Source organism: Artemia franciscana, chromosome 17 (genome assembly GCF_032884065.1).
Source record: "Artemia franciscana chromosome 17, ASM3288406v1, whole genome shotgun sequence".
NCBI classification, from domain to species: Eukaryota; Metazoa; Arthropoda; class Branchiopoda; order Anostraca; family Artemiidae; genus Artemia; species Artemia franciscana.
Window position 1 is genome coordinate 41,983,749 of NC_088879.1, and position 14,437 is coordinate 41,998,185.

Sequence of the window (14,437 nt, forward strand, 5' to 3'; positions counted from 1 at the left end):
CAATTATCTTAGTCTTAGCTTTTGTTCTATCCCAGTGTATTGAAAGAGTGTTTGATGAACTCTGTGGTCATTTCCCCCAAGGTGATAGTAAAGATTCTCCCTTGAGTTACTTCAATGATACCTGCGTACGTGGCATTCAATTGCGAAACCAAGATTTTTTCAACTTGGCCAAACCAAGTTGCACTGTCACGATTTTTACTGGTCTTCTGTTACCACATTGAAAGTGCGTTGAGTTGCCTGGCGAAAACTACGAATGCCACGGAGGCTTTTCACAATACCTTTAAAGGTGTATTCATCTCTGCTCATCGAAGTTTTTGGAAGCTCTTTGATCATAGTATAAATGTTAAGCAGTAGTAAAAATTCCTATACTATTCATTAAAGATTTTTGGGACACATCGTTCGCACGCCTTTCTTCATGACTTCACCTTCGCGCACGCGCAATGACAAATTTTTAGGGTATTACGATGAGATTATGGGAGACCTATTGCTCTGATGTATTGGTAACTTCCTTTTTTGTGCGCTGTGATGTGTCCCATTTCTGAACCAAATTTTCGCTACTGTTAAGCATTTATATTGTGCTCTTTGGTGGACTAAAGCGTGGCATTGCTGTTCATTGTCTGGTGGCATCACAGGCTGCTCAAAAACAGGGTCAGAAAATATTACTAAAGAGCTGGCAAGTTCTAAGATACTGGGTAAAATGCAATGAAAAAGATATAGTGACTTGCAAATAAGGCCGTATCTAGAATTTTTGTTTGGGAAGCGGTGGTTATTTTTCTCGTGGGGGTTGGGGTACAAAAAATGCATAAAAAATTTCTTTATATGCCTTTAGGAGGCACAAATCCCGTATCCGCCCTGGTTACGGCCTTGCTTGGAAGTATGGAATATTTAACCTTTTTGTTATTTTGTGTCGCAGCTTTTCTAAGCCGTTACTTGTCGAAACTGCTTTACTATATTTTTTTTATGGGGCAGTACGTCGAATACAAAACTGTCTTGGGCCTTATCAGAACGATGAAAAGGTTGATACAGCTTTTCCAGGGCTCAAGAGAGAGTCCAGGAAAAAGGGAAAGATTTGTCTGAACAGTATCTTTTTTCTCTTTTTGGGTTTTCTCCCTCCTTTGTGGAAAATCCCCTTGCTACGTCCTGCCCTCAACGTCAAACCTGTGCGCTCCTTCGCTAAGAGAAGTATGAAGTATTTAATGCACCCTAAAATCAAGATCTTGGATGCATATACTCGATATACTCCCCCGAATGCTGGTACGTTTAACACTGTCTCGTTCTTGCGTTAAAAAAAGAAATGAGAATGTGATTGTTGCGATTCCCTGCCTTAATATCTGGAATTTTAAACTCTGTAACATTTGATAATAGTCCAAAATATGAATCTCCACTCCAACCTATAGGATTTTTGCAGTGGTAATCTTCAGAGAGAGGAACGATACAATCTTCGATTGTGGATTGGGGCGATTTCAATGCATAACAAGCCTAGAGTGAATAATAAGTTTGGGCTCGGGAAACTCTTCAGAAACCAGCAAGCAATACTGAATGAGGTTTTGAAATTCCAGCATAAATACTATTATGCATTAGCAAGTGAGGTCTCGTGTCCCTCTGTTGAAAACAATCTAAATTTACATGGATATCAAGCAGGGATGCGAGCGGCTTTCCATTGGTTAGTTTAATAGAAAAAAATGGGTACTTATCGGTTATATAATAGACACTCGGGAAGTGAAGTTCGATTAATGCTAATGAGACGAAACAAAATATGATGAATATATAATAGTTTAGAAACAAATTTGGTATTTGCACATTAGGGGTGGGGGTGAAGCATAGCATATATTAAATACGTAATTTAACTATTGCTTTATTTAATATATGCTAAGTTTTACACCCCCCCCCCTAATGTGCAAATATATAGCCCAAATTTGTTTGTGTAAACATAACCAAAATACAAACTAAATACTAAATAAAACATAGCTACAATTTATTTTGCAACCAAACCAAAGCTAATTGTGTAGTATAAAGAAGTTGCTTGACCAGTTTCATGTGTCTTGCTCGCATCATTCGCCGTCGAAATTGTACAATCTCTATTATATAACCGATAAGTACCAAAAAATGTGTTATCATATGAATTATTTTGCGAAAAAAAATTATTTTGCCTGATTATTCTTTCTTTCAGAGCTGTTGTCACGGTATCCTTTGCGGGATATATCCCGATATCCTCTTCCACCATCTGTGCCCCTCTTTTGTTTACCAATGGGAGCTACAATCGAAGCGTGGGCAGCAACTGCTTCTGAACCAAAGCCGGTTTTCTCAACGTTTGTGTTAACAGTTAGCGATGCTTCTGAAAAGGTAGTTATGCCAGTACCATAGCTTTTATTTAGGTTCATGTTGATGGAGCTGTAGCTTAAAGGGTCTCACAGGAGCAGTGGGGTTTGGATCTTCCAGGGAAACAAAATTTGTAGATGTTCAAGTAAGATATTAAACCTAAGGGGTGTGCCGAATCTCAGAAATCACGTACACCATGTGGCGCGTGCTGCGCTTGGCGGAAACTGTGCCATATTTGTCGCGCACATGGCATCCTGAGATGTATACAAAGTGTCAGGAGGGGGGTTCGATAAAACCAGTTGCCTTATCAAATGGCTAGGTTTATGACCAAGATTTGATGATGGTCAATCCTTTGAAATTTGCTAACCTAGATGAATTAAACTGAAAGGAATCGTTCTAGGGTCCAAATTAGGTTGTAGGAAGATGTTTGAGAGGCTAATCTAAATTAAAAGAATCTATTTTTGTTGATTTCAAATGTGTGAAATTCAACAGTTTAAATTTACCCACCAAAAGCTATGTTTTATATTTGTAGTCATCACATTCATCCATTTTTTTTAGAACCTAGGTCAAAACCTTGATACGAACCTAAGTATTAGACCGAGTGGCTGGTTTTATTACCTCAGTGCTACATAGATCAAGTGTAAAATCTTCTATAATGGGAAAAGTTTTCGCTTTCTTTGAAAAAGGATTGAAATTTGTCGACCTCTTTAATATTTTCTTAGCTTTAGCCCCCTACCGCATGAAGAAAACTCGTAAGTGTATTTATGTGCTATGAGGCTGCAAGTCAAAAGTGGTGAAATTTTGAGTAAATAACATCTATACTTTATCATTGCCTATAATTCAATTTTATGTTCTCGAATCGTCTCAAGAAAGAGTAAGAGAGGTTACTGCCCTTTCTCTCCATGTTGAAAAATGTGCTTAATTCTATTGTTTGTTTTTATGACATATTTTTGAAAGCCAATCATTTTTTTTGTTTCGTTTCTGGAGAGATAAATATCCGCGCCATTTAAAATTCGGCCAGCTAATGCTGAGCAAAAAAAAAATCTAGAAAGACAATGCAGTTTGTGGAGGGATGAATGGCCCCACCTTTTCGAAACCTAATTAGATTTTTCGTTAGAAAAATTATTCTGAAGGAGCGCTAACTCTCAGAGGACTATATCAGGTGGCACCTGCGAAGCGTGGTGGAACTGTTCCAGGGGTTGCGAGGAGCGTACCAAGTGCTGCAGGGACTGTGTCATGCGTAGTGTAATTGTATTGCATACGGTACAGGGACTGAGATATACACGAGGTGGCATAAATTGGGTTACCCCTTGCATTAATCTAGCAAAATAAAATAAAAGCTTTTGAGTTACAATTTTTGCGCGAGAAAATTCTGCGAGGGGGGCCCACTTTCTACCACCTGGTATAAATCTTAAAACGTCACATATGCCGCACAACCACGCTCGGCGTGTACAACCTGGTGTATGTGATTTCTGAAAGTGTGCTCCCCCTGAAACTGTGTTTCTCTGTGGTCTTAATCATGGGTTCACGCACTAGGTCATTTATCTTTACTTTATTCACTTGGTATACCTGACGCAAGGACCTGACAAAGCTCCACAATTTTGTAGTTTATCATGTTTTTTTTAAACAATTTTCATGTTTGCTTTCATTGTACTATTTTTAAGAATTCTCCTCCCACCAATAGTGCGTGATCTAAAAATAAATTATAGCGAATTCAGTAATGTTTAATAATCTTAGCCGTCACTTCCGTAGATATTCAAGCAAGCTGACTACATTCAATAATTCAATAGGAAAAAATTCCCTATTGCTGCAAGTAATATTTCAGAACAAACCATCAAATATCTCCTAGAAAACATGTGGTACCAATCATTAATAAAAAAAAGGAGAAAGACAAAATATCTAGTAAGAAAATTGAGAGCTCATCATTTTTGAAAGTATCAAATTTAATGATTCTCTTGTCTAAATGCGATAGTAGTCCCTTCCGGTTTCCCTTTAACTTTTTTGATAAATATCCTACTATAAAAGGCAGGTGCGGTATTTAAATCTGCTTAGGTGAATCATCTGGGCGATAATCAACACGCCACCGGCATCCGGAATCAGCTTTGAACAGACGACGCTTGAATTTTTATTAGACGCGGTTCCATAATGCTATTTAATTGAAAGATCATTTTCAGCAATCGAAATACATTAACAAGTTTGCTAAAACTTGCGAAGGGTTGCCAACTATTTGTTCCTAGTGTATTTTGAATGTCTTACTTTGTATCCTAGTCTTAACTCAGTACTTTCTCTGTATACGCTATGGCTTAGTGCCAATGGGGAAGTTGCGGACTAGAGTGTAAGCTGTTGTAAAGAGGAGGCTCATGAACATACCTGCACACAGTGGAGTTTTTTCTCCCCCTCTTATTTGTTCCCATACGTTAAATTTTGTTGGGAGGGGAGGAGGAGGGTATCAACTTCAGAAATAGTATTAAAATATGGTAAATTAATGAAAAACTATACGTAACTAGACGGCTAGCGAAAACTTAGGTACACCGACTTTCTCGCGTCGCCCTTCCCTTGCCACAGTTGGAAGCCCTTGCCTTCGGTCTTTGAAATTATTCAGTTGTGCTTGCTCTGAATTCCAATCTCAGTTTGTCTGCTAGCTCGCTCGTGCCTTTTGCCTTCGGGAATGGTTTCAGACCTCCGTTCCTTACGTGTATAGCTGGTAGTCACATCCCTATGAAAGCTTCGCTTGCTGCCCTCGACAGCTCGGATTCACAAACGGCTGTTACCATGAAATCACATTTAATTTTTTTCTTAAATTTCTATATAGCCTATAGCCATTCACATGGCTCCATAACTAATCGTGTTGAAACACGAAAAATATAAACTTTTGTGTTTCTATCTTGACTCGTTTGACTATCTTGACTATTTTTCAGCCGAAAGGAAAAAGTGTATCCCCACACAAAATAGATACACACATTTGGTTTATCTAGACAGGTGTAGTCACCACACTCCGCTTGCACGGGCCATCGTTCCTTTTCAATGACACTCTTGGGCCTTCGGCCATCGCAAATAGAGCTTGATATAAACTCCCCTGACAATGTTCGGCCCCTACAGAGTTTTTAGTATGACGCCATGTTCGTTTTTTTTGTTTTTGGTTGGTTTTATAGTCGATATTTTTTAAAATTCTAACCCAGCAATATATTTACTTTTATCGAATATGTTTTACCGAAGATGAGTGTTACTGAAATCCTGTTTAAATCAACATCGTTCAGCTCAATCCTCGTTCAGCTTAACCCCCCTCCAAATAAATCCCTTGCAAATCAATCCCGTTCAACTTAACCTCTTGCAACTCAACCCACGTTTAACTCAATCACCATTTAAATCCTAGATCAATTTAGGTTGAATTGAGATGGGTTTGGATTGAGTTGCATGGGGGTTGAGTTAGATGGGTTTAGTTGCATGGAATCACTTTATGGACTTCACCAACTATCCTCTGAGAGTCATATAAGCTATCTCGATTATTGTATTCAGGTCAGTTTTATGAATTTGATGCTAATCCAATACGTTGGAGATTCTTGCTATCTAGGTTCCAAACTGTCTCAAATTATGATAGACCCTTCTAAATCTAAAAATTCATTTAGTTCATATCAGTTTTATGAATTTGGAGATCATTGCTATCAAGGTTCCAAAGTGTCTCAAATCATGATAGATCCTTCTAAATCCAAAAATTCCATTAGTTTCATTCGTTGTTTGTTTGTATTTACATTCTCTGAGCGATGTATTCCTGATCATTTAAAATTGATTTGTTTACTTTACTAGGTTTATGGATCTAACATTTCTTTCTATGAACCATGCGACATTCCCAAACTGAAAAAGAACCAAGATTGACCTTAATTATTGATAGTGTTTATAACATAAATTGAAAAAAAGATAAACAAACATTATATTCGTAGTGAATTGAAAAAAAGACTAGATGTTGGCGAAATGAAAAAAAAATGTCTAAGGAGATGCAAAAAATTGCAAAAATGTATGCCGAAAGTAATCATATGGGGGAGGGAGAGAGAATCCAAATGTGCTAGAGTATATTCATACACAAATATTAAAACCTTAGACCAGATTCAAACAGTAGTATTACGCTATTAGGGTGACCCTGATATTATGTCAATACGCAGACAAAATAAAATTTAGTTTTTATTTTATAACTGTTTGTACGTTACCTGTTAGATATTTCGAGTTGACTTCCAATTTATCTTTTATAATGAATACAAACAAAACATATAGCCTGAGAAGAAAATGACCAAATAAAGAGATTCTTATTAAACCTGCAAAGTTCATATTTAATTTACTTGGAGTGCAGGCTATGCCGTCTTGGTGTTTTGCCTCCTCCATACATTTTGAAATACCCTTTTTGGTATTTTCATTGAAAAATGAAAAAGAAAACGAGAAATTTATCCCTCAAGATGTAAAAACACATGTTGCCCCCTCTTTTTGTGAATTGATTCCATTGCCTTTTTCTCTAATTTTTGAGATTTGCAAAAAATTGTTAATTAATGATGCGCTTAAAAGGCTTAACCGGAAAATTATTAAAGGGTTTTGTAAGTCAACATCTTTTATTATAATTTTTTTCGTATTAAATAGTCTTAAAACATTTAATAACGCTTCTTCTGCAGTGAAAACTGCATATTTGGAACAGAGACTCTTTGATAAAACTTAATATTTTTTAGGTATTGGTGGCAATTCTGAGGTAATTTCTAAAACTGTTATAAAAATAATGAAAGGTCTAAATAGAGAGAGCGAGAGAGAGAAAGAAAGAAAGAGAGACAGAATGTTGTAGAATGATCCTCAAAATTTATTTGTTTATTTCATTAGGTTTATGGATCTGCCATATCTTTCTATGAACCATGTGACATTGCCGAACTGGACGAACAACAAAGACTGGCCTTAAATCTTGGTAATGGTTGCAAATTGAATTTAAGAAAGAACAAAGCCATTTGTTTATTGTCTTCATGGCCCTTTTTTGACACATTCGAAAGATTTTTGAGATATCTTCATACGATGTCGAAGACTGGACCTCATGAAATCCCAATTGAAAGGTTAAATTTCTTTTTACTGGAATTTAATTGATTGAATTTTATCATATTTACAAATTTATACCGAATAATATATTACATTGTAATTATTGAAATCTTGGAAAAATTATAATTATTATATTGTTGTGCCAGAAACGAAAAGGTATATATTGCATTTTGATAGACGATTTTGGCGGGTTGGTGTATGGGGAGGGGTGTGTGTGTGAAAATGAATTCAGTGGAAACGTTTCTCTTTCAATGATATAAAGGAGACTACGTCTCTGAAAATAATTTTCTGTAGTTTAATCTCGGTATACGTGATAAAATATACCTTTGCGCAGGGAGAGGGGCAGGAAGGCATTTCCCAACTATAGATTGACTCGAAGGTCCCTGCTCCCTCGGAAAATAGGAGAACGGTGACCGAGAAGTCTTGCACATTATGGCCCGAGGTTAGGCACAAATTTCGGTTGGTAAACAGCAAAATATTGAGAATATTTTCTTTCTTGCGTAGAATTCGCGTTTCCAGAGAAAAAGATTGATATTAGACTATATTACAAGTGCAGAAAAAAATATGATTAAAAGAGAGAGGGGGGGGGGCGGGCTTTTCACTTCGTAAATGAGTATTTTTGAAGTAATAGTTTTGATAAGTTTACCCTATTTTTTTTATAACACCTGGGGGATAGAGCTGAAATTTTCAGGTACGGTTTTCTCGGAGGGTGAGGTGCAATTTGACTTCGAATTTTGTTTAAGGGAGAGGAGCGAAATAGTTTTCCTTCGATGTCCACAAAAGAATATACACTACGGCTTTTTTATGGTCATTTTTATGCCAGTTATCCAACAGGCTTTGTTGCTAGCATGAAAATAGGTGTTTTCTTAGTTTTCGTAATTAGTAATTGGGTAAAATTCTAGTTGATTGACTTTTGGCTATCTCGGAAAGGGGTTAGGTTAGGAAAATGAAACTTTCAGGGATGAATCTAGAGGCTAAAGTATATCCCGGGAAGGTATTTTGAAGTACCTACCTCCACTCCTTCTCCCTCTAGAGGGCCCTGACCTTTGATGACCTTTAAAAATACGTGTGTTATAAAAGTGAAACCTTGCAAAATAGATCTTCTGCTTGAAGGAAGTACAACAAAATTATTTTCAGCTTCACAACTTTGCTCAATCCCAATTTATAAGGTTTTAAAGATATGCAAATACATTTCCTAAATTTTGAAAAAAAACATTGATATGGCTCAGAATTCTACTCAAATAACAGGAATTGCATTTTTTGAACTAAAGGCAGAGAAAATACAACTGGTACCTGAAAATTAATGTGAAATGTTGTTTTGTCAAAATTTCGATAGGTATAGGACCTGTCATGTAGGCGAATTTCAGGGCCCTCTAGAGGGAAAAGGAGTGAAGGTGGGTACTTCAAAATACCTTCCCGGGACATACTTTAGCCTTTAGACCCATTTCTGAAAGTTTCATTTTCCTAACCTAACCCCTTTCCGAGATAGCCAAAAGTCAATCAACTAGAGTTTTACCTAGTAATTATAACTTTATACTAATAATTGGGTATTATAACCGGCGAATGCGAATTTATCATGGTATAATGTCTTGACTAGGTATTCAAAGGATTTTTCAAATGTTCTCTTGGATGATTAAGTAGGATTTACTCTTAATCAGATTTACGAGCTAAGATGTAGGTATCAATATCGCCATAGGTACTGGGAGGGGGGTCATGCTGCAATCGAATCCATACTACATTTTTTATTCATTCATTATCATGGTATAGCATACACTAACATAGAAAATAATCTGCGTAGGAAATATATTTAGGCTGACGAGAAGTCACGTTATGTAAGTGTCATCCATTTATCTTTCATACAATTTGCCGATTCTAACATGTTTTCAAGATCCAATTCGGAAAATCTTACATTTATCAATGATCTGGGAATGTTAGCGAATTGTGTTCATTTGAACTGCGCTTTAATAAACTAAACTTCTTCAGCCGAGGCTCAAAAACTCCTAGGACAATTCATAACAAAAGATTATACCGCCTGAACTGAGTCACCGTACTTTCATTTCAATATGACTACCATTATTTCTAGGGGTAACAGGATAATTGATAGACTTACGAGCTAAAATCGTATAAGCTTTAGTTTATATAATAACGTAATTTCGGCTATATATTTGCACATTAGGAGGTAGGAGTGGGGGTAAAGTAACTCTGGCGTTAAACTAATAGCTAAAACTGGGCCATAACTTGAATCTTATTCATGGTGGGTATAAAAATAATAAGATCCTCCAGAGCCATTGCTGATGCATAGGGTTCTCAAATCTTAAATTTCAGTTACCTAGTCTTCGATTCTTTTTTAGTCTTTTTTTGCAAGCTTGTCGCCCAACCTCGTGGCAGTCGCGTTCCATCTCTCAGCCCCGTTTTGTCAAGCAGAGGATTGCTCCAATGTGCTACCACAGGATAGAGGGGTTACCAAAAGGATTTTTGTTCCTGGGGGGGGGGGGGTACAAAAACATTTTTAGTCGGGGGGAAAGGTTTAAGGGTAATTTTAACCGCATTTAAAAAATCAATTTATGAGATGGATAAATTATTTTTGAGTTTCTTTTTTTTAGAGTTACCTGCATTTTGCGTCCGATTTACGAGTTTGAGAAATATAGGGGTGGGGGGTGTGTGTGTAGAAATCAGTTAACAATTATGCAAGAATTGATAGCGCAGTGGTAAAAAAAAACTTGCCTGTCCCCGTGGTAACTTAGGACTTGGGTTTAAGTCCTAGGTAAAACATTTTTTTTTGTTGAAGACTAAAGTTTTTTTTTTTTTTTTTTTTTTTTTTTTTAGTACTGAGAATGTCTTGGGAAAGGTCCTTGTCAAAATATATGCTTTGTTTTTTTTTTTTTTTGTTTCGCTTCTGGCTGAAAATCACTCTCGTTTCTTTGATTCTTAATTATTTATTTATGTTTTTGTTGTTTTACCTATATTATGCAATACCAAATCCATTTTTCGTCCCTCTTTTTCTTTGATATTCATAAATGCTTGAGACAAACTTACTATTTAGTTTATTTTTGAAACTGAGTAAAAAAAACAAATGTCTTTTACATTTATTTTTGGTTTTATAAACAAAATATTTTCATGAAAATAGTTTTTAAGAGAAAGAGCCATTTTAACCTAAAACAAGCCGAAATAAAATAATTTGACTTGGAGATTGACTTCCAGTTGTGTTTCAGTGGGTTTTTTTTTCTGTTCCCTTTTTTGTACATATTTCTTATAACTAGTTCATCTACATTTGCTGGATGAAATCATGCATTTTTTTATATACATGTTGATTGCATAACATTATTCTTGTTTTTTCTTTTGTTTTGTCTTTTTTCTGTCTTTTCACTGTTTTTGAGGGTTTAAAAAAATTCCAATTAATTAATAGAATATTAATTATTTTCCAAAAATATTCCGAGAAAAGAATAATAAAAGAATAAGAATAAAAGAAAAGAATAATAAAAGAATACTAATAAAGAATAAAAGAAACATTATACTGCCCTTGTAAGGAGTTGATGCTAAAGTTTTCTTTTTTGTTTCGTTTTCATCCGTCTTTTCACTGTTTTCTTTGGGGTTCTCAAAAATTCCAATTAATTAATAGAAGATGAATTAATCTCCGAAAATGTTCCAAAAGAAGAACAAGATTTGTCAATCATTAGATTGCCCTTGTAAGGAGTTGATGTCAGAGTTTGTTTCATATTCATCAGAACAGTGGCACCGTTTAAGTAGTTGCGTAAATTTGACCATTTAAATTCTATATTTCATATTCCAGATATGTTGGATATCTATTACTGGAGATACCTTTCCCTTCACCAAACCAACCAAGGGTTCTTGTTCAGTTGAATGAAAACGTCAGACTATCTTTATCTCAGCCAGAAGATTTACCAGTCCCAAGAAGAGGAGCCAGTTTCAGGTAGTTCTTTCAAGGGTCTTGAGCCAAGTGTATGAGTAAGGGTATGATTATTTCTATACCCAGTGTTCCTCTTAACAAGGATAGAACAGGTAGCTCGTTCAAATGTTCTTAATCCTGAGCATGAATAAAGTACGGTTGTTTATATATCGGTTCTGGTCACTCCTATGCTTTAACTCCCATTTAGGAGGGGTGGAACAGATAGCTTTTTAAAGCGTTTGAATAAAAAAAAAAATATGGGAAACACTGAGTATGAGTAATGGTATGTTTTTTTTTATGTATGGTAGCCTATATGGTTGTTTCTGCACTGGGACTCCCATTTAAAAATGTGGGACTGGTAGCTTCAAGAGTTTTGACAAAGGACATGAGAACCAAAGACTGAGTTTGAGTTGTAAGCTATTTAAAGGGTTTTAATCAAAGAATGTGAGTAGCGATCACTGAGTTTGAGTAAGTGTATGGGGTTTACTTATGATGTACGGTTATTTGTATAGGGGGTATGCAATTGAACCTGTGGGAGGGTGATCGGGGACATCATTAAATGTCAATTCCATTTCTTGGGGGCCATCTTTCTTTTTTCTAAGATTCGTATTATTTAGTTACAAAACCTGGAAGAAAAACTTTAATGTGAAAGATCTCTCAACTTATTATGATTTAATTGTTTATTACGATTTTAATGAAAGAGCCTGAGTAGGTTTGAGATTGTTTTTATACGGGCTATGGTCACTCCTATACTTGGACGTCAATTCAACAAAAATGGTACAGGTATCCTTTTATGAGTTTAAAAAAAAATGCAGGAAAACAGTGAGCATGAGTGAGGGTAGGCTTGTTTGTGTACTACGTATGGTCATTCTCGCACTCGGATCCCCATTTAACATGGATCAGACAGATAACTTTTCAGGGATTTTGGTCAAAGAAAGTGAGAAACGAACAATCAGTTTGAGTAAGGATCGGGAGTATGGTCACTCCTATACTGAGACTCGTTCATGAGCCTGAGTAAAGGTAGGGTGTTGGCATACGGTTTACGGTTATTTGTATAGGGGTGCCCAATTCAATCCGTGGGAGGGTTGTCGAGGACGTCATTATATGCTAATGTCATCTCTTATAAGTTTTTTCGCGAGCTATCTTCCTTTTGTTTCTAAGATGCAAATTATTTAGTTGCAGAATATGGAGAAAAAATGTTAATGTGGAAGATCTCTCAATTTATTATGATTCCAGTATGTGACGGTTACTAAAATTAGAGCTGCTTGCGAAATTAAAGTTATGTATATTGATTAAAGTAAAACTGCAGTAAACCTAGGGCCTGCCCAAGAACAAAAAGATGAAAAAAGGGGAATTTTCTGTTGTTAATTTTCAAAACCCTCCCTTTCGATTATTACTAACAAGTACTCTGCATTTTGATGAAAATTCTATATTCTGAATGAGCGATACCCGGAGAATTTTCAGCATGTATTCTTTTCCTAGATTAAATCAATCATATATACATAGCATGCTAAATATATAAATATATATATGCAAATAAAACCCGCATGCTGACCAATGGTCTTATTTGCACAGGTACCGATGATTGTGATTCACTGTTTTCGATCGGGAGTGCAATGCGTGGTTGGGGGCAAATCATCCAATGCTTCCCGTGTCCCCTCTCCGATTTCTCTAGGTACCCATTTAGAGATGAGTCGACTCTGGCTAAGCTTATATATATAACCCCTGTATATATAAATCTACTAAAGATTTTCAATTTTGGATACTTAAGGGGGAAACAGTAAGAGGGTCAGCGCTGCGGATCACTACCATCATTGTATTGATCCTGCCAAGAAGTTTTCTTGAAATTAGCACAATTTGAACTAGGTTAATTTTTAAGAATAAAAAATACTACTTCTTTTATACGTTCTCCTGGAGCTGTGGTCGGTTCTTAAGCAGTAAAGAATACGTTTATTCGCAATAATTGCTTATAGGTAACATACGTATGCATGCCAATTTAGCAAAATATTAATTTTCAAATCACATACAAGTTAGTAGATATGCGGTAGCACAGGGAATTAATCTCTGCTTAGCAACACAGGACCAAGAATTCATCCGCGGATGCTGCAGGGCAGACAAGGACCCTTTGATTAAATAAATTCCCATGAAAAGCATAGGGATGTCATATGGAAGACCAGGAAGACCATATTTGGAACCAGGCATGAAATAGGTCAGAGACATTCAAGTTTTATTCCCAGATTACAGAGGTTTTGGTTTTGAGTATTATTTCAAATTTAATCTACCATCTGAGATATTAGGGACCTGGTTGGTATTTGCGAAATTTGCCTACCTTTAAAAAAAGGAAAAAAGGTCTTTGGAAGAAAAAGATTGGTCTTAGAGGCGGATTATTCTTGCTCTAAATGTAATTAGGAGTTGATGATTTGGCACACGTTCTAACAGGGTGCCAGCAGCTTTCCCATTTACATTTTTTTTTTTTTTAGAATGATACCTTTGAGCTCCCGGGGATTTTCAGACAGCTTTAAAAAGTATAATCATTTACGAAGTAATTCATGTTCCTTTTTGTGTGTTTTTTTTCTTTGTTGTTGTTTTTTGGGAAGGGAATGATGATTAATGTTAATGCTATGATATTGTAATGTGTATTATAGTTTGTAGAATAATGTGTTGCAGTACCTTATTCGTTCGTAATGCGATTTATGGTATTCGTTAATAATGCGAAACTCACCCAAGAAGTGAAGTTAGGTTAATTCTAAATAGATATAACCATCGTATAAGCTTTAGTTTATATAATAACGTAATTTCGGCTATATATTTGCACATTAGGAGGTGGGAGTAAAGTATTTGGACAATACCCCTGACCTAACCCCCTTCACCCCTAGTGTGCTAATAAATAGCTCAAATTACACAAATTCAATGAATTCTGTCTAAGACCGATGCATTGTATCACCCGTCCTTGTCATTGTAGCTGTGAAACTTTTTTTTATGGCACTTGGTATTAACCAAGTGACATATAGCAATCGCCAATTCTGGTCTGTCGGTCTGTCGGTCCAGGTTTTGCTACTTTAGGCACTTCCAGGTAAGCTAGGACGATGAAATTTGGCAAGCGTATCAGGGACAGGACCAGATTAAATTAGAAATAGTCGTTTTCCCGAT

At 36.1% G+C, this 14,437-nt stretch overlaps 1 protein-coding gene across 1 annotated transcript in view; it reads left to right on the forward strand.

Annotated features, from left to right (window-relative positions):
- LOC136038254 (DENN domain-containing protein Crag-like) overlaps positions 1 to 14,437 on the forward strand; it is a 150,499-nt gene that overhangs the window by 32,658 nt on the left and 103,404 nt on the right. Inside the window, exons 6-8 of the mRNA XM_065721371.1 lie at positions 2,171 to 2,343; positions 7,174 to 7,397; positions 11,171 to 11,311. Coding sequence (XP_065577443.1) covers positions 2,171 to 2,343; positions 7,174 to 7,397; positions 11,171 to 11,311 — 538 coding nt within the window. The remainder of the gene's footprint in view (positions 1 to 2,170; positions 2,344 to 7,173; positions 7,398 to 11,170; positions 11,312 to 14,437) is intronic.